At 45.1% G+C, this 17872-nt stretch overlaps 1 protein-coding gene across 8 annotated transcripts in view; it reads left to right on the top strand.

Annotated features, from left to right (window-relative positions):
- Positions 1–17872, top strand: part of GGT1 (gamma-glutamyltransferase 1) — a 30768-nt gene that overhangs the window by 11555 nt on the left and 1341 nt on the right. For 5 of the 8 annotated variants that reach the window (XM_065692902.1, XM_065692904.1, XM_065692903.1 and 2 more), the window contains exons 2-12: positions 7742–7909; positions 8548–8675; positions 8908–8997; positions 10031–10223; positions 11459–11616; positions 12460–12609; positions 13105–13241; positions 14115–14302; positions 15108–15235; positions 16091–16203; positions 17278–17391. In XM_065692902.1, coding sequence (XP_065548974.1) covers positions 7746–7909; positions 8548–8675; positions 8908–8997; positions 10031–10223; positions 11459–11616; positions 12460–12609; positions 13105–13241; positions 14115–14302; positions 15108–15235; positions 16091–16203; positions 17278–17391 — 1563 coding nt within the window. In that variant the 5' untranslated portion in view covers positions 7742–7745. Of the gene's footprint in view, positions 1–1223; positions 1467–2191; positions 2349–5992; positions 6031–7741; positions 7910–8547; positions 8676–8907; positions 8998–10030; positions 10224–11458; positions 11617–12459; positions 12610–13104; positions 13242–14114; positions 14303–15107; positions 15236–16090; positions 16204–17277; positions 17392–17872 lie in introns of those variants that run through there. The other 3 variants (XM_065692897.1, XM_065692900.1, XM_065692898.1) reach the window with 3 other exon arrangements.

Here is a 17872-nt window from a genome sequence, read left to right on the forward strand (position 1 = left end):
AAGTTCTATTACAAGAGCTGTGAAGGCATTGCTTCACATGCTGACAAATGCATTCCTTCAGAAGAAACAAATGGAGATTTCACTCTGTTGCTCATGTTTCAATGTAATAGCACATGCTAATTTTTGGATAATTTTAAAGCTGACCATGCCATGAGCATCACAAGTGGAAAGAGGTGGCAAGCCCTGCAGGAGATACTTTTTCTCTTTTTTTGTAATGGGTTTTATAATTCTATGCTGAGATTAGCAAGGCGGCCATGTAGCTGCATTAAACATGGTATTACTCTGTGATGTGGCTTTGCTTCTTGAAACATGCAAGGCTGAGTTATAACAGGATTATCTGTTGTATTAATGCCTACACAGAGATACTTGTCAGTTCCCAAAGACCATGTAAACTGAAATGAGGTAGTTGTACATAGCACAACCTGTATGTAGCAAGCTATTTATCTATATCAGAACCAGAAACACTAACTTTAGGTTTCGTAACTTTCTCTGACCCTATCCTCAACTCTACTCATACATAAGTGAAAGAGTAACTTGCTGAGGAGCATCCAAGTTACTCCAGCTCTGTGCTGATAAGAATATGCACAGATGAGACTGCATTGCCCATGAAGGACATAGGAATTTGCTTCATTTTGGTGGCTTACTGTTCTAAAATTTGCCTTTCAGCAACTGGGATGAAGAGTAACAGTTGGATAATTATGATTTAGAACAGGGATCTCTTACAGCTAGCAGCATTTCCATGTCACCTTGCACCCTCTGATACAAACATGCTGACAAGAGGCACTCTTCTGACCTAGGCCTACTTCAGGGACATAGTTTTATGGTTCTGAAGTTGAAAGGGGTATTTGAAAGATGTGCACATGCTAAATCTCTTCCAAATATCTTAAGGCTGTAATGCTCTTGTTTTATAGTACTGATTTTACCAAATGTAAATGACAAAGAGAACTCCATTTTGTTGCTATTAAGATGTGTATTTTGAAGCAGGGGAAACATGTTCTCAAATACTTTTACTTTTGAAGCTAGGCCAAACTTTGTTAATGAGTCATTGTAGTACAGGTACCATCCTTCTGAAGTCAGTAAAGATCTGGTGTATCAAAGGTTGGAGTGGGGCAGAGAGACTGAACATATTTGGAATCGAGACATTAACCAGTTGACTAATCCTAGTAGTCAAAAGATAGCATCAGGCAGTGTTGACTGGCATCCAGGCAGACTTTGCTTCATTCTGTGTTTACAGGACAGCCACCTGGCCACAAGACATGTGGGCTTGAACTCTTGCTGTGATTTGCCCATGCTGCATTCTGGATGGGCATTCAGCTTTAGTAACCAAGTTGTTAGAGTACAAGGACAGTTTGTGCAGCTCATTACCTTGAGTCTGGGCTGCTACTGGGGTTTATGCTACACTCTTCTATGGCAGGTGAGCTGCAACCTTTGAGCTGCAACCATGCTTCCAGACCTGGCACAAACAGGTATGTAGGATTGTTGCTTAAAAGTACCAATGAGGATAAGTGATGGAGGGCAGGTTTCTTCATCCCTACCTTCCTGCTCTGCCATCCATCCTGCCAGAGGGTGCTGCTATGGGTGCAGGGGTAGCAGAACAGGCATTGCATCTTCTCTTTGCAGCGAGATGACAGGAGTGTTAATCTGAACTAAACCCAATGACAATTTAAAGTGCTGTGTAGTTGTGATTACTGAAGAACAGGTATGTGAGCTGGTCAAGTGCCCTCGCATTGCAGGCAGTGGCTCACATTTGGCAGAGAGGTTATTCCTACCAAACGTAGAGTTTACATCTGTCTGGGTTTAAGCTGCAAGGTACAGACACACTTGAAATCCATCTCTTTTTGAGCCACAGTGTGCAAGTTGATTAGGCAAGAGGGGTGTGAGGGTACATGAGATGGGAGCACTTCCACTTAAGATGACCACATATTTGCTCAGAACTTAAGAGCTAGTGATGAGGTGTGGGGAAATTCATGTTTGTACCATGTAGTAACTGAATTCAAGAACACAGAATGATTCTGCTGGTGATACACAATCTTTGTGAATGCTAAAATATGCATTTTAAAAGGTGTGGATTCTTGACACTTCACCTAGTCAATGATTACATATGCATTCCTCTCGTACTGTGAATTCAAACATAATGAGTTTCAACGAGTTGGTCTCCGTGAGCAGAACAGTACAAATATCAAATGATACACTTCAGAGAGCTTTTAAGGGAAGATAAGTGGTTACTGCTACAAGGATGTACTGTCCCTAGTAAACGGTTCAATGCTTGAGCAAGGATATTCAGAGGATATCAGTACATAGAGATCTGCGCAAAAAGGACAAGACGGACTTGCAAATATGTTTGAAAGGTAAGGGGAAATTACAAATTACCTTCATTAGGCTATTCCCCTCAGCCTGGAAGTGCTGTGTGGGATCTTATTCAACAGGCTTTTGTGACAATGTGACTTTTTTAACACTCAGATGAAAGCTTGCCAAAAGAGAATTGATGGGACCTGACTAACGAGTCTGAATACGCTCAAGTCTAATAAACAACTTCTAGTTGAATGTCAGAAGAGCATTTGAAAACATCTTTTGCAGCAGTTGGGAGAATAGAACAATTTTAAGAAGCATTTTGATTTTAAATTGTGAGTGAACGTAACAGTGATATTCTGAATGGGTTTAGACAACTTTATCTTAGTAACTTGCATTTTTGAGATTAAGTTTGACAGTTATGGATTTCTGGAAGGTCCCCAACAAGAAAACACTGAGAAAACAATGTGAAATGGGGTATTCTGCATTTATTTCACCATTCTGCCTTTTTTCACTTCATAGTTTATGCTGGGTGTCTTAAAATAAAAATTGTTTGATTTGACACTGAAATTTCTTCAGGAAAACATGAAAGCTTTTTTCAGGGGGGGGGAAAGTTGCTTCAAGAGGAAATTCTTGTCTTTTGGTGAGCTCAGAGTTTGCTCTACATTGGGCAAAATACTGCCTACATCTGAGGGGAAGGAGGCAGCAAGTCACACAGGGTGCAGGACAGCAGGACAGGAACCAACATGGAGCACTAGCTCTGAGGAAGGCTTTTAACTGTGTCAAATGGAGTTACTGAGTCTCTCCAGGGACTGCTCTTTCTCCCTGCTCCAGGCAGGACCAGTGCCTAGATCTGAATTTGGAAGCCTCTTTGGGCTTCTTTATGGCTTGGTTGAACTCTGCTGAAGTTCCCTTATCATTGGTAGAGATGAAGACTGCATAAGACTTCAACTTAAATCTTGTGATGGGTATGTACCAGAACTTCATAGTTTTAAGTTCCAGCTCAATACAAGAATGTATCTCCTATCTCATTGCATGGCGTAGAATTTACTAGACTTAAAATATCTGCTTATTTTGAATTCCAGGTACTTTAGTCTTTGAGTCAGCTTTCTACAGAAATCTGTATCAGACCTGAATTGGAAGTGATTTCCTTAGATACAAGAGGTGGTTATTAATACTTTGTTTAAAGTCTCTAGAAGACACCATGTGGACAAGGTATAAATAGTTATGGAAAAAAATGCCTGCTAGTCACCATGAAGATCAGTACCTCATAGGAGAATCTGCCTGCCTGCATGTGTGCTGCTTGGGGAATGTCTTGAAGCTAGTGGCCAAGTGCTGGCTACTGGGTTGGGGCTGGGAGTACAAGGAATGATTAGGAGTGGTGCTGAGGTATGCAGCCTTTGCATGAAGGGTTTAAAGCACAGACCTCTTGGGTTAAAGTTTGGAGTTAAAGTTCCAGATGTTGTCGGTGAATGATTCCTTCAGTGCTCCATTCAAGAACAAGGCAGTGCATGAACTCCCTTGTCATCCTCTGGTATTCCACTGTTCTCTCGCCCCTGCTTTCTGGTTAGTACATCTCTTTCAGTTCTCCCGGTGCTTTCCCTGACCATGGCAGCTTCCTCATCTCTACAGCATACCCCCCAGCCCTCTTGGCAGAGATGTCAGACTCTGTATTTCCTGCCTGACACTAGCTAGCCTGTTGCACTGGATTCTTCTAATTCAAAAAGTGTGATGTTTAAATAAGGTTGTGAATGTTGTGACACATCTGAATACAGCTCATTTGGCTTGCTCATACAAGCGTAACTCTAGTACTTGCTGGTCCTCCCCCTCTCCTAATACAAATTAAGACAGATTATCAGACTACATTATAAATTCCATGGCTAGGATTGGCTGTTGGAACTTTATAACAGTGAGAAATAATCATACTGCTTATAATGGTTTTATAGGCCTCTTTCCTGGAGACCTATTGCTGCTGCCAACCAGTGCTGTGTGACTGAAGTGCTAGGCAAGCTTCCAAACAGCTGGATTTGGCAGAGATTTGGAGGTTAAAGCTAGCCTCAGCAGACAGTAGCTCATGCGTGGGCCTGCAGCTGCTGCTCCGCACCCAACAATAAATCCTAGTGGGGACTTGAGACTCAAAAAGACCATTGGTGCAAAATTCCTGCAATGCACCTACCCAGAGCACAGGGCAGTATGGAAAGGTGTGCTAGAGGATGGATATCTGCAGGCTTCTGATCCATCTCCCACTTGCCGTACAGAAAACAAATGCCTCTGGGTCTCTGCTGCGCTACAGCTAGGAAGGCAGTAAGAACTGTGCAAGGGATGTTTCCCTCTAGGGTCAGGCCTGAAAGAGGTTAAGGAACTTAAGGGAGTTGAGCTGGCAGTTAAGGCAGAGAGGGTTATCCTCAGCTGAGTTTTCCTTCTGTGCTATTTAAGAAGAGAAAGCTGCAGACCTTTAGCTCGTACATTTGTTTCTTCCTTAGTAGGATCAATCTGACAGATTGCACAGATGCACTTTTATCAAGAGCATTCACTTTTTCTGGCCCCAGTTGCGCCACAGAGGGCAATGTGGTCCCACAGTGAGGTACAGAAGCAGTGCCTGGCAAGCAGTGTCTCTTCTTCACAGCAGTTTGTGTGCTTGTTCCTGCTGCCAGTAGCATGTGTCTGAGGGACTGGCAGTGTGCCTGGAGCTGCACCTGAGTTTTATGAAGTGGGCTGGAGAGCCCTTTTCAAGGTCTGTACGCTCACCAGGCAGCTGGACACTCTGCTTGAAGCTCTTATAGGCCTAGGAGATTCTCATGACCATCATCTGAATCCAGAGAGGAGGTGAAAGATGAGAGCAGAGCTACCAGCTGAGGTTTCCCCTTCTGCTCTCCTGCTCACAGAATATCTTGCCTGGCCTGGCAGTGGGGCAGGCTACTGTACAGAATTGCACAGCCCCAGCCAGAAGCCTATGGGTTAACTTACCCACCAAGGCACTTGAGTCACCCTGTGCTTGCAGGACAGCCCAGCATAGAACAGCCTTCAGATGAAACAAAGTACCTTCTGCCTGGCTGGGGCATAGATAAAAGCTCCCCTGGCATTTCTTGTGAAGCCTGGAGGAGACTGCCAGTGCTGAAGCTGAGCTCCCTCTGCCAACAAACAAAACTGCCTTTAAACTCTGAGGCTGTGTGTGAGCTATTGTGGGGGCATAATGGCTTCTCTGTTTCCCTGCACAGTCATTGCTCTGCTAACACGCCACTGTTTTCTTCTAAAAGTAGTTGAGTGTAAATCAAGTTCTAGAACCTGGAAAGAAGTTTCATCCATTTACCTTTTACTGCTCTCAGTTGACATTTGTTTGCAGAACAGCAGTAGATTTACACCCTGGTTTGAGCTGCATTACTTGGAGATATCATTAGTGCTCAGAATGAGACTCACAGATACAGGTTTTGGTTAGATACCTCCTAATTGAAATAACAGGAGTGGGGTGGGTGAGGGGACAGTGGTTGTTGGTCTCCTCCCTCTGAGAAGAGTTTTGGTTTGGCTGGCCTGGCCTGTTTCCTCTAGTTACCTCAGCGCTGGCATGCTCACTGCTCCCTAATCCTGCTGCTGCTGCAAGGCACCGAGTGCTGCTCTGGCTGCTGGAGTTTGCTCTATTTTGGTCTCTTGAACATCCACAGAGGGTAGGGTTGATGGATCCACTCTTCACCCACAATGCCATGGATTGGCTTGTCTCTGAATGTGGCAAGATGCTTCCAAAAGGTAAAGGGCATTTTGCCTATTACACAAGTACAGTAGTCAAAGTTAACACGCAGAGCTGCTCTACAGAGGGGGAAGTCGGTCCCTGAAGGTAATATAAATAATTTAGGTCTTTTTTGATGGTCTTGTAATGGTAAATTTACAAGATGGTGAAAATTACAAATGGTAAAATTGCAAGACCTTTTTTAGGTCTTGTAATGGAAAAGGAAATGGGTCAAAGTGTAGCTGTTCAAGATGTATTTCATCAACTGTCAGTCCCAACAAGGTGGTAGTGACTCTTCATCCCTTCAATAGTTCTCAAATCTTCCTGGTGTTTATCTGTAACATGCATGCCAGAGAGCTCCTTGATGACTTCTGCTCACTCACAGATGAACTATAACCCTGTGCACCCCAGGAGCAGCTGTGTGCATGACCGGGAAACATGGAGACATGAGCACTGGCCATCACCCTCTGGAAATGGCAGGCTTATTGGAAAGGTGCTCTGGCCAAGGGCCCTGGACAGGGTGGGATGCTGTGCTCATACTGGGGTGTGCCAAATAGTTTGGCCAAGGTTGCTTGCTAATGACTAAGATGTGTTTTGCAGTGGTCATTCATAGCCTTCTGGACAGAGACTCCTTCACAGACATGGTGTTTGAAAGCACATTATATAAAGTTAATTTCTTTTTTAATTTTTCCTCTGAAAATGATATGACTAACATCAGTTATGTTCTGCTCTTTGAATTTCCCTTCTCACCTATGAATCTGCTGGTTTTTTGGTGTATGAGGTTGCCTACCTGCTGTAACTAGCCCAAGTTGCTGTTGGGGCCTTTTCCTTTCTGGTAACACTGAGCTTTCAGGTGCTCACTGAAGCAGATCACTTTGCAAACAGGATGGCAGGAATGGGTAAAGGGGAAGCTGAGAAAAGCTTTGGAGTTGTTAGAATAGTTGTTCTGCACAGTGATGGCAGGGGCCTAGAAATGGTACTGGCAATGCCCATAGAAAAGGTCTTGATATGAATCTGAGTGAGCAAATATTTGTAAGACCCTGTTTGTGAGAGGTTCGGGGGAGGAGGAAGCCATTCACTGCTCATAGCTCAAGGGCTGGAAAGATGGGAAGGAGTCATATACAGCTTCACCATGTGGCTAAAAATAGGGAGGAAAAGATCAAATCCGGCTTGCATCCAGGGTGTGGGCAGGATGCAGTGCCCAACTCCATCACATTACAAAGGGGGCAAAGGCCTTGCCAGCATGTGCAGGAGCGGGAAATCTGGTGAAGACTCTCTGACTGGTATTCCCGACTTGATTTAGCATCTAGATAAAATCCAGTCTGGCACTGGGCCCCTGTTCTCCCAAACAGAGCATAACTTAAATGCTTGCTGAACATTTAAAATCTTCAGAGCGTAGTCATAAAGAGCTGGGTTGTCCTATCACCATTGAAAGGTAACAGTACCAGGACATCTTGAATATCCTCTTCTCTCTTGATAGTCCATTTAAAAACAGGGCATTACCCTGTTGTGAATGTCAAGGAATACAGAATTGGGCTCCCAGCTCCCCTGGCCACTCCTTCCCAAGCCACCCTTCCATGTGCAGAGCTTCAGCTGCTGGGGGGTAGAAGGGGGAAACAGTGGATGTGAAAGAAGGGAGATGAAAAGGCTGCTCTTGTGCCTGATCATCTGCTTTCTAGTTCCCATGCACCCCAGAAGCTGCAAGGTTGACAATCCTGTCTCGTTCCACAGGAAGATGAAGAAGTGCTATGTGGTGACTGGAGTCCTGACTGCAGCCCTGCTGGGGTTCATCTTGTTCCTGTGTCTCTTCTTTGGGCTGCCCTCTGACTCAGGGTACACACACACTTACAAGAAGGCGGCTGTGGCGACAGACGCGGGGCAGTGCTCGATAATTGGAAGGTACCTACTAATTGTTCTGTGACTCGCGTTAGCTCTGACACCTCTTGCACAAGATAAAACTGTTGTTTCCCTGATGTCCGGGTGCAAGCCTGGCAGATGACCAGCACAGGTCATCTCTAAACTCCCTGTGGAAAGAGGAGGCCATAATAAAACCTGGCTTTTACCATTCCTTACCAAAGTTACTGCAGTTGCTCAAACACAGCATAGCAGGCAAAGATCCCCATGATGATCCATGAACAATGGGAACAAGAGATTTTTTTGAGCTCCTTATAAAATCCGTTTATCAAGCTGTCCTCTAGTCCCAGATTCAAATGCTGAGATTTCAGGCTCCTCCGAGCATTGTCATTTCTCATGTGAATGTGTCTGGGATGCCTGTCCCCGCATGCACTTTGACACATCTTGGTGTTTCCAGACTAGTGTGGATGTGTCTCTGAGGGCTGATCTGGTCTGGAACTGGACCATTAGGATCTGTTCTCTAAGTTGATAGAAGCGCAAAACTTCTTTTTCCTGAGGAATCTATAGACAAATTGGCATTAGAGAATCTGTCATAGCTTCTCTGATGAGGTTAATTGACTGCTCACAGGTAGCTGAGACACTGTAACATGTCACCATGTGATGCCTTCTCTTCTGCTTCACAGGGACATCCTTCAGCAAGGTGGATCAGCAGTGGATGCTGCAATTGCAGCTATGCTCTGTGTAGGACTCATGAATGCTCACAGCATGGGCATTGGAGGGGGTCTCTTCTTTACCATCTATAGCAGCACAGGTAAGGGACAGGACCATACACATCTGGAACAGTTTGATAAGTCTTTACTCAAGCAGGTGATTTATCCTACCTGAATAAGGGTAAAAGATTGATTCTCACTGCCTCTGGGGGAACACACTGTCCTCAAAATAATTGCCAAGAAACTGGCTCATATTGATCAGACTTTACCGGAGACCATGCCTGTGTACTGAGTCCAGAGCTAAACATCGTCTTCCTTGCTCTGTCATTAAAGGAAAAGTGGAAATCATTAACGCAAGAGAGGTGGCTCCAAGCAGAGCATCGGAGGACATGTTTTGGAACAACACACAGCTTTCTCTGAAAGGTATGGCAAAAGCTATTTCATTGCTTTGGGGGGGACAAAATAAGTCCAGCATTAGCTACTACTGACATGTTTAAATTAAGAATATTTCTTTAGATTAGCTTCTTGCCTATCTCCAGGATTTCTCACCCAGCAATGTCCTCTAATTTACACAGTCTGCAAACTCTGTTCTGACAACGCAAGCTAAAAATAACGCCCTTCAAACTAGTTATTCACCTTAGCACTTCCTGCTTTTCACTTTATGAGAATGCAGGTGAATCCAAAGCACTGAGTATGACCTGTTCTATCTTTACACCTTTTTGAATAAATCTTTGTGGATCATCTTAGTTCTTGTCAGTTCAATATCCTCCCTAAATACCTTTTGTGGTGGCTTCAATTAATGGTTGAAGGGCTCCAGAGAAGAATTAATTTCCTTTCAGGGCAATATTTTCTAATCAAAACCAAAAGAAATGCTAACTAGCTCTCTTCATGGTCATTCCTGTAACCAAGGAGGAGCAGCATCTTGGAGGGGGTTTGAGAAACGTGTTGAACTTCAGGGAGGTGCCAATGAAGACAGGATCGAAATAAACTGCAGCATCACTGTGCAATGCAGTAATCAATATATTGCAATTGTAGTTACAATGCTGCAGAAAGGTTTTTGGCTGAAGTATGTCTGTGTCCTTGTACTGTAGTGTGTCCTTCTCTGAGGGACTGGAAACTGCAGGCAGTTGTGATAACTTCTGTGTTCTGAGCAGCTTTTCTCTGGTACAGAGCCCACTGAGGGGAAATGATCCAACAACTTGAGTTAACAGGAAGAGGACAGAGGTGTTTCAACCTCTGTCTGGTGCAGCCCACAATATGTAGGCATGTTTATGTTGGACAGAGTAATTCCATTAGCATTGTATGCAGAAAATGAGCTGGTAGTATATGTAGTGTAACTAAGTAATCCCTGCCTAAAAACAGGGCTAACAACATAGAAGCCTGCTCTACCTCCGTACTCTATTAATCACTTTCTTTTCTTGCTATGGAACACTAACACATTCCTCATTTGCTCCAGGAGGACTGTCCATTGCTGTGCCAGGAGAAATCCGTGGGTATGAGCTGGCTCACAAACGTCATGGCAAACTGGCATGGGAAAAACTGTTTCTGCCCAGCATCAAGTTGGCAAGAGAAGGGTTCCCTATTGGGAAAGGCCTTGCAGCAGCCATCAAATCAAGAGAGGAGTCAATTGAGAGCAATCCCTCACTGTGGTAGGTAGAGCAGTCTCACTGTAGTAGGTAGAGCAGTTGTTGTTCTCTGCAGAGAAATTTGGGATAACTGCATTCTAGCTGAAAAGTCTTTATGTTTGTGTAATGTAGCATCTGTGAGGAGCGTGCCTCCCCTCCAGTGACAGCACTCACTGTGCCTGATGTTGTTATTCCAGCTGCCTGGCGGTGCTAAATAATGTGGCCAATTTTAGGAATGTTCAGTCCTGACCTTTAAAGAGAGATAAATTCTGGTCTTTTAAAGTCCATTTGTCTGAGCAAAGGTGGAATTAGAGTACTTGTTGGGATAAATCTGTCAGACAGCAACGTATTTTCTGAATTCTCAGCTTTTCTTCATGCTGTAAGTATACCAAGCTAATCTTACCTGCAGTTGAGGAAATTGCAGAGACTCCTTGAACATTTCTCCTGCTGTCAGACAGTGGGAATTTGGGTCATATCTTACTTTGCAGCCAGCCCTTCCTCAAACAACGCCTCTGACCATCCATTTCTGGCAGTGACTATGGACATAAAAGGTTTTCACTGGCTCCTCCACTTCTTACAGTCAAACCCTTCCTATCTATGTCCAGCCCTACTGGAGATCATGCTTAAGCCTCTCTTTTCCTTAAAATCTCTGGCAGCTGCAAGTTGGTTTCCAATCCAATTGGGATGTACAGCCTGGGCCTATCTCTTGTACTTCCATCTGGTAGGTCCACAGCAGCACATTTGTGATCCTTGATGAGGGAGTGTCCTGGGTTCAGGACACTTAAACCACAACAGGGAGCTAAAGATGAAACTATCTACCTCAAAGTGCTCTGACAAACTGGGATTGAAACACGTTCTCCTCGACTCACTGGAAGCTTTGAGCCTCATAGCTTCAGTCTGTGCCCTGAACTGAACTGGCTGAATGCAAGGACTAGGCCTCTCCCAGGCATCTTGAGAGAGTTGTTGGGCCCCTTGGGCATATAGGGAGGGTGGCCTGTCTTGGTGAAAAATGTCAACACTCCCTCCTGTAGGCTTCACTGAGCAAATTCTGAGCAATGTGGAATCTCAGGTCAGGAGCCACTGTTCACTTTTATGTCCCAGTGCAAGATTTCAGGACCCGTGGGGCATGGCTTACAGTTTCTCTTCTCTCCAAGAAGTCTCTAGCATGAGCACTCAAATACTGTGTCAGCTGGTACAGGTACACATAGTATTGAACTTGTCTCTCAGATCTGATCTTCTCAATCTCCTTTCTCTGTTAGTGAAGTGTTCTGCAAAAGAGGGAAAATTCTGCATGAGGGCGATATCATGAAGATGCCTAAACTAGCCAACACATATGAGACTATAGCCAGAGAAGGAGCAGATGCCTTTTACACAGGAAGCCTGGCAAAACAGATCATCGATGACATCCGCAGTGTAGGTGAGAAACAGGACATCTGTCCAAACAGCATGAGTGGCTTGACTGCTGCTGCTCAGCACCCAGGGGGAGGAGCCAGTGACCTGCAGAAGCCTTGGAAGCGGGTCAAGCCTGCTGCCCGAAATGCTGCCTCTGAAAAGTGTGGCAACAGGACACTCGAGAAGTTATTAGCACTCTAATGGATGCATTTGAAACTCAGTCTGAAATGGACAGTGTATGCTGTGCATTTCTGTACCATAAAGTCTAAGCAAGCCTATGTGCTTCTGGATGTAGATAGTGGATACATGCTGCTTACAGAGCATGAATCTAACAAGTTTCTACCTAAAACATGACATGGTCCTGTAAACTCTGAGCTTGTTTAATCTCTCGATACCACTAGATGGTGGTAGTATCGTATCCTTACTGGCTAGTACCAACTGGCTTCAATGAACCTCATCTGAATAAGTTGTTTGTGGTGGTTAATTATTGTCTTCCCCCTTCTGTTAGGAAAGGCAATAGAACATAAAAGTGATGCTGCTTGTGAGGTAGCGCAAAGCATCGGCACCCAAAAGCTGCATCCTCCTTCTGTTAAAGGACTCTTAAGGACTTTGTTACCTGACATGACCAGATTTTTGGCTGCTGTAAATCAGCCCAACTTCAAGCTTAGGCTATCTGAACCTCAGCTGGATCTAGTAAGGAATAGATTAATCTCTTGTGCATCCATCTTTGCTTTCTTTACCTTGCAACTCTTTAGATTTGCCTCTGTTCCCTCCTGTCCTTGCTGTGATGGACAGTGACGGAGTATTGCCTTCTCTTCCTACCAAAGATCACATAAACCCACACTTATCATTTACTTTTCTTTTCCAGGGGGCATTGTCACATTGGAAGACCTGCGGGACTACAATGCGACAGTGATAGAAGACCCCATAGCAATCACACTTGGGGAGTTCACCCTCTACACACCTAGTGCCCCTCTAAGCGGCCCTGTGCTCGCCCTCATCTTCAACATACTGAAAGGTGAGTGTCCATGGGCAGTACCTTACAGGCAGCAGAACTGTGAGGGCTCCAGAGACAACACCTTTTTAGTTCTGGGAGCTGTGCCTCCCTTGGTAGCCCTCCAGCAGGTGGGAAGTCTGATACCCCAGGAGGGATCAGAGATGTGGAAACATTTCTCTTTTGTTGCAAACTCCTTCCTACTTGAAATACAGGTGTGAGAGGGAAAATATGGTTGTGACTAGGGCACTTCCCTGATACCTGCATGTGTGGACACTAACTTGTACTTGAGGCTTTTTTGGGAAACATCTCTGCAAAGTAAAAAGCCTGCTGGTGATTCACATAGTGCTCAAAACTACCAGAGCTCCTGTGTTCTCTGTGTGGAGATTAGGATAGTCCAGTGATTACATCTCTGAGAGACTGGGCTTCAAGATTATACCATTTGACACAGGTTTATTTGCAATCCATTGACCATGTACTTTCCTTTGTTGTTCACAGTTATTTGTCTTCTGTTGCCAGGATATAATTTCTCTGCTGACAGCATCAAAACGGTGGAGAAGAAAGGTCTGACTTACCACCGCATTGTGGAGGCCTTTCGCTTTGCCTATGCCAAGAGGACTTTACTGGGAGATCCCAAATTTGTCAACATTACAGAGGTACCTGGCAAAAGCCTTTTCTTTCTGCAACACCAAGACTGGCTGGAGCACAGCTTAAAGTTTATGGGTGACTAAACTTTGTTAGGGATGCTCTGTGACACCTGATATTTGCAGGCACTGTAATATCTCTGAATCCAAACGTGAAGTCCTGTGTGACTCATGGCTGAGTATGAGGGATATAAATGGAGGAAACCTTCCTGATGTAAGGAAAAGCAAAATCCTTAATTCATGAGGAGCATCTGAGTATATTTAGGGCTAACCCTCCCTATTTTAATAGTGCTTGAAGCCTTATTAGATGACATCCCTGTGGCTCTCTAACCCCAGTCCTGCCTAAAGTAAATGGACCAACATAGGGGAAGGGCTGAGGCAGGAACCCTTCTTTTCCCAACTTCATATTTTGCGCTTTTACTTCTGTGACTCTGCAAAAGCAGCAGGATCTGAGCCCAGCCCAGCTTGATGAATACCAATTTGCTGTTTACAGAGCAATGATCAGGCCTTGACTTGGCCTAGTTCTCTCAATCCGTTTCCTTTCACCTTTGAAGCAAGCGTTAACACTGCTTGCCTACGCCTTACAGCAGTGTTGATGTACAGTGATGTAAAGTGATGACAGCTTTCCATAGACCTGCAATGATAGATGCCGATTATCTCCCTACACAAAGGGCTGCATTGTACCAGCTGCTTTTGTGACTGCTTAAAATGATTTTTGGTACAATGTCCATCTCTCAAGAAGGAGGAATGCCCCTGCTGGAAAACTATAGCTTCACTGCTGGGATTTGCCACTCTTCCGTGCTCTGAAGTATTGGATATCAGCCTCATAACTACATGTCACTTAAACTTAATCTGCTGAGTAACTGCATTGGATTTCTCTGACAGGCGATCAGAAACATGACGTCTGAGTTCTTTGCGGATAGTCTCCGAAGAAGAATCACAGACAACACCTCCCATCCAGTTGACTACTATGAGCCAGTATATTACACTGGAGATAATGCCGGTACATCCCACCTCTCCATTGTGGCTGATGATGGCAGTGCTGTGTCCGCCACCAGCACCATCAACCAATAGTATGAGCTCGGACATTTCTTCCATGTAGGCCTTTGTCATCTTCCTAGTGGTGGTTCTGTGGTTGGTATAAAACATCACTGAACTGTCACCTCTTTGTCAGGATAGTGATGAGTAGCACTGTTGATTGGCACTACTGCTGATCTTGCAGGTCAGCTCTTAACACTGAGACCTATGTGGCTGGGTCAGAGAACAAGATGTGTCCTCTCTCATGTGGAGTTCACCCACCAAGAAAACATGCACTGCATCTGGATCTTATTATAAGCAGTGGTATCACTGCTGGCTCTGACTTCCCAGACAGGAGTTTGAGCTAATACAGCTGGCCTAGAAGTGCAGTGTTTGTCTTCGAGTGCTGGCAGGAAGAGCTGTGTTCCATGTGTGTAGCTTGAAGCTTGGAAGGGGGGTGAAGGTTCTTTTTGTCCATAGAAAATGTCTCCAGCTTGACACATCAAAGCAAATCCTCAGTGATTCCCCAGTGTGCCAGCCTGTGAGTTATGCTGCCTCTGGATGGAGTGCCATTCTGCCCACTGGAAAGGGAAATAGTTGTATTTAGCTGCTGTGCTGTTCTTCCTCTTGGGGTCCTTACAGGGGAGCTGTACAGCAGGGCTCTGGGCTGCCTTTCCTCTTTGTGTACTCATGGTATAAACTGCTTCCTTCCCCCAAGAGGTGACAGAACATCATTTACAAGAGGAGAGATTGGAGAGTAATTCCAATCAAATTCCAGGTTTGACATTGCAGTAATTCACCTGAAGGTTCTCCTGGATTTGCTCTAGTTTTGACATATTTGTACCAACTTGTCTTCTCTAGCTTTGGCTCTGATGTACGATCCAACGTGAGCGGAATCCTATTTAATGATGAGATGGATGACTTCAGCTCACCTTACATAGTCAATGGATTTGGAATCCCTCCTTCTCCAGCAAATTTCATAGCACCAGGTATGAACTATAAACTGCCTTTCTGACTCCAACTTTTGGCTATGTCTTGCATATTAATGCTGTGGTGTCTGCAAGGTAGGCTGCAGTATGTCTGCCATCAGGCACAGAGCTGGGCCTTTCTGCAGAGGATGGAAAGTCATCTGGCTGGCATCCCTGGCAAAAGCACACAACCAGCCCCTGGTGCAGTCCTGAAGGAGAGGCTGTCTAAAGAACAACTTCTGTGTCTGACTCCTTCCAACAGCCAGAAATCTTTTCCCTGGGAGCTCAGCACATGTCAAATGAAATTACTTAGAGCTGCAGAAGATTTCTTTGAACTGATTTAAGAGGGAGGCAGCAGCAGGAGTTATCTACAAAGTGTTAGATGGCACTGCTCAGCCTTTTCCCTGTGCTGCCTTGGCAGCTGTAAGACAGCTTTGAGTAGATACAGCTCACATACCTAACCCAAGCAATCTGCCTGCTCCACTACTGTTTCCTGTAGACCCACATATATGCTACTAAAGTAGGCTGGGATTCTGCTAACCTGTATTTTGGGGAGGGACAGGGAAATGAAAGGAGAGGAAGGAATGTGCCATAGCATATTGGAGGCAGCTGCATCACAGACAAGCCCAGCTGGGACAGGACTGTGAGGAAAGGTACCTTCAGCCTCTGTGTGAAGAACCAGGGCTGAGTTTGCATCGCAGGAGCATGAAGGAGATGGGTACAGGGGATAGTGGGATCTCCAAGGGCTGACAAGACACCTGAGCTGAGTCAGGAAGGTAGATACTGAGGCTCTGGGTTCAGACATGGGGCAGGAGCTGCCAGTTCTTAAGCTGCAGGTGGAAAGCTGAGCCTGTCTTGCACCTCTGACCCCAACAGGTAAACAGCCGATGTCCTCTATGTGCCCCTCCATCTTGGTGGATAAAACGAAAAAGGTCAGGATGGTGGTTGGTGCTTCTGGAGGAACAAAAATAACCACAGCAACAGCACTGGTATGTGATGATATGGGAGAACAGGTGACACGGCTAAGGCCAAACAAGGTGGGGGAGAGGCAGCGTTTGGGGTAAGAGGCTGAAGTCTGCACTTACATCATGACCATGGCTGTAGCTCTGCTGTGGGCCAGGGGCTTGAAAGGGAGGTTCCTGCCTGGCCTCCTGCAGGTCAGACCTCCATCTCCATCTCCTACCACAGCTACAAAGGTAATCACTTCTTTCAGGGACTCCAGGTCTTTTCCTTTGGCAAGTTGTTCTTACCACTTGCAGAAGATTTTTGGCTTCAGTTTAGCTTTGACTTCTGTTCTCTGGATCTCCATGAACTAGTCTCTTTAGCTACTTTAGAAGCATTCCCTTCCAAAGCCTGAACTTTGGAGGAAAGTCACACAGAGAAGCTGAATAAGACCTTAGCCCAGGCATGGTCTCAGGCCATCTGATAGGCAGGCTCTCTGTGGGCTGCTGTGGCAGCCATTCAAATGCCCAGCTAGCCTAGAAGTGAATGCAGGAGAAAGCTCCCTCCTGTGCCAGCACACACAGTTGTGCACATTACATCAGGCTGGATCCTGCTTTCTGGCTCAGGTAAAGAAGTCTCTGTGAAAACCGCTACAAGCAGCTTTCTAGCCCTTCATCCCAAAGCTGTTTTCATTTGCCAGCAGCTCCAAATTGCAATTTAATCATGTAGAGATGAACCGGGTTTAAGGAAACCTGTTGCACAGTAACAGGAGGCTGTAGCTGTGTTTGCTGAGGTGACTGCTGTGTGTGTCAGCCAGCACTAGCTTAATCGTAGCATCATAAATCCAGCTACAATAGATTGAGGATCTGATCCTTTTACTATGTTAATTTTAGTAACTCATAGTCTCTGTGTGGGAATCCTCCTAAGCATATATAAAATGGCTTGCTGTACCTGTGTTTTGGTTTAGCTGAGACAGGAACCACTGAAAGCATTCGGGACCATAAAGTATGCCTTTAATGGTCTCTTGTGAACATTCTTCAGATAACTCTGCCTATGTTGCTACAAGGGTCAGGATTCTATAAAGACAAGTAACTAACACTGAGGCTTTTTGCTTCTTACAGGCAATCATCAATTCCGTCTGGTTTGGCTATGATGTGAAGAAAGCCGTGGAAGAGCCAAGAATTCATGATCAGCTGTTTCCCAATATCACGGAGCTTGAGCAGGAAATAGAGGAGGTTTGTCTAGCTGGAGTCTGGGGTGTGTGAACTTGTACGGGCTGGGTTCCTAGTTTTGGGAAGACAGGCTTGTGGAAAATCACAAAGCTTTGCCAAATGCTCCTAGGTGAGCAGTACTGAAGCTGACATAGGTTAAGTACTGTTCAGAGTGTACCTTTAATCTCAGTCCCATGGGTTTGAAGGGGTGCATTCAAACATGACCTACATCTGAAACTGAGGGTATGTATTTTTTTGCATTGTTGTTTGGCTCACAAAACTTGCAAAACACAAAACCACATCAGGGCCCCAACCATTCAGCAGTCTAAATCCAGTGACCCTCAGGAAACGCTTGTCCTATTGCACAACCTCCCAGTTGTGCTGGCACAGAGCACAGGAGGATGCATAGGACTTGAGAACAAACTTGGAAATCTTTTCCCAGCAAAGGTGACTGCGCAGCACTGTTGATGTGAAAGCCAATGGCAACATCTGGCTAGCCCTGCAT

This window comes from Lathamus discolor, chromosome 12, assembly GCF_037157495.1.
Source record: "Lathamus discolor isolate bLatDis1 chromosome 12, bLatDis1.hap1, whole genome shotgun sequence".
NCBI lineage: Eukaryota > Metazoa > Chordata > Aves > Psittaciformes > Psittacidae > Lathamus > Lathamus discolor.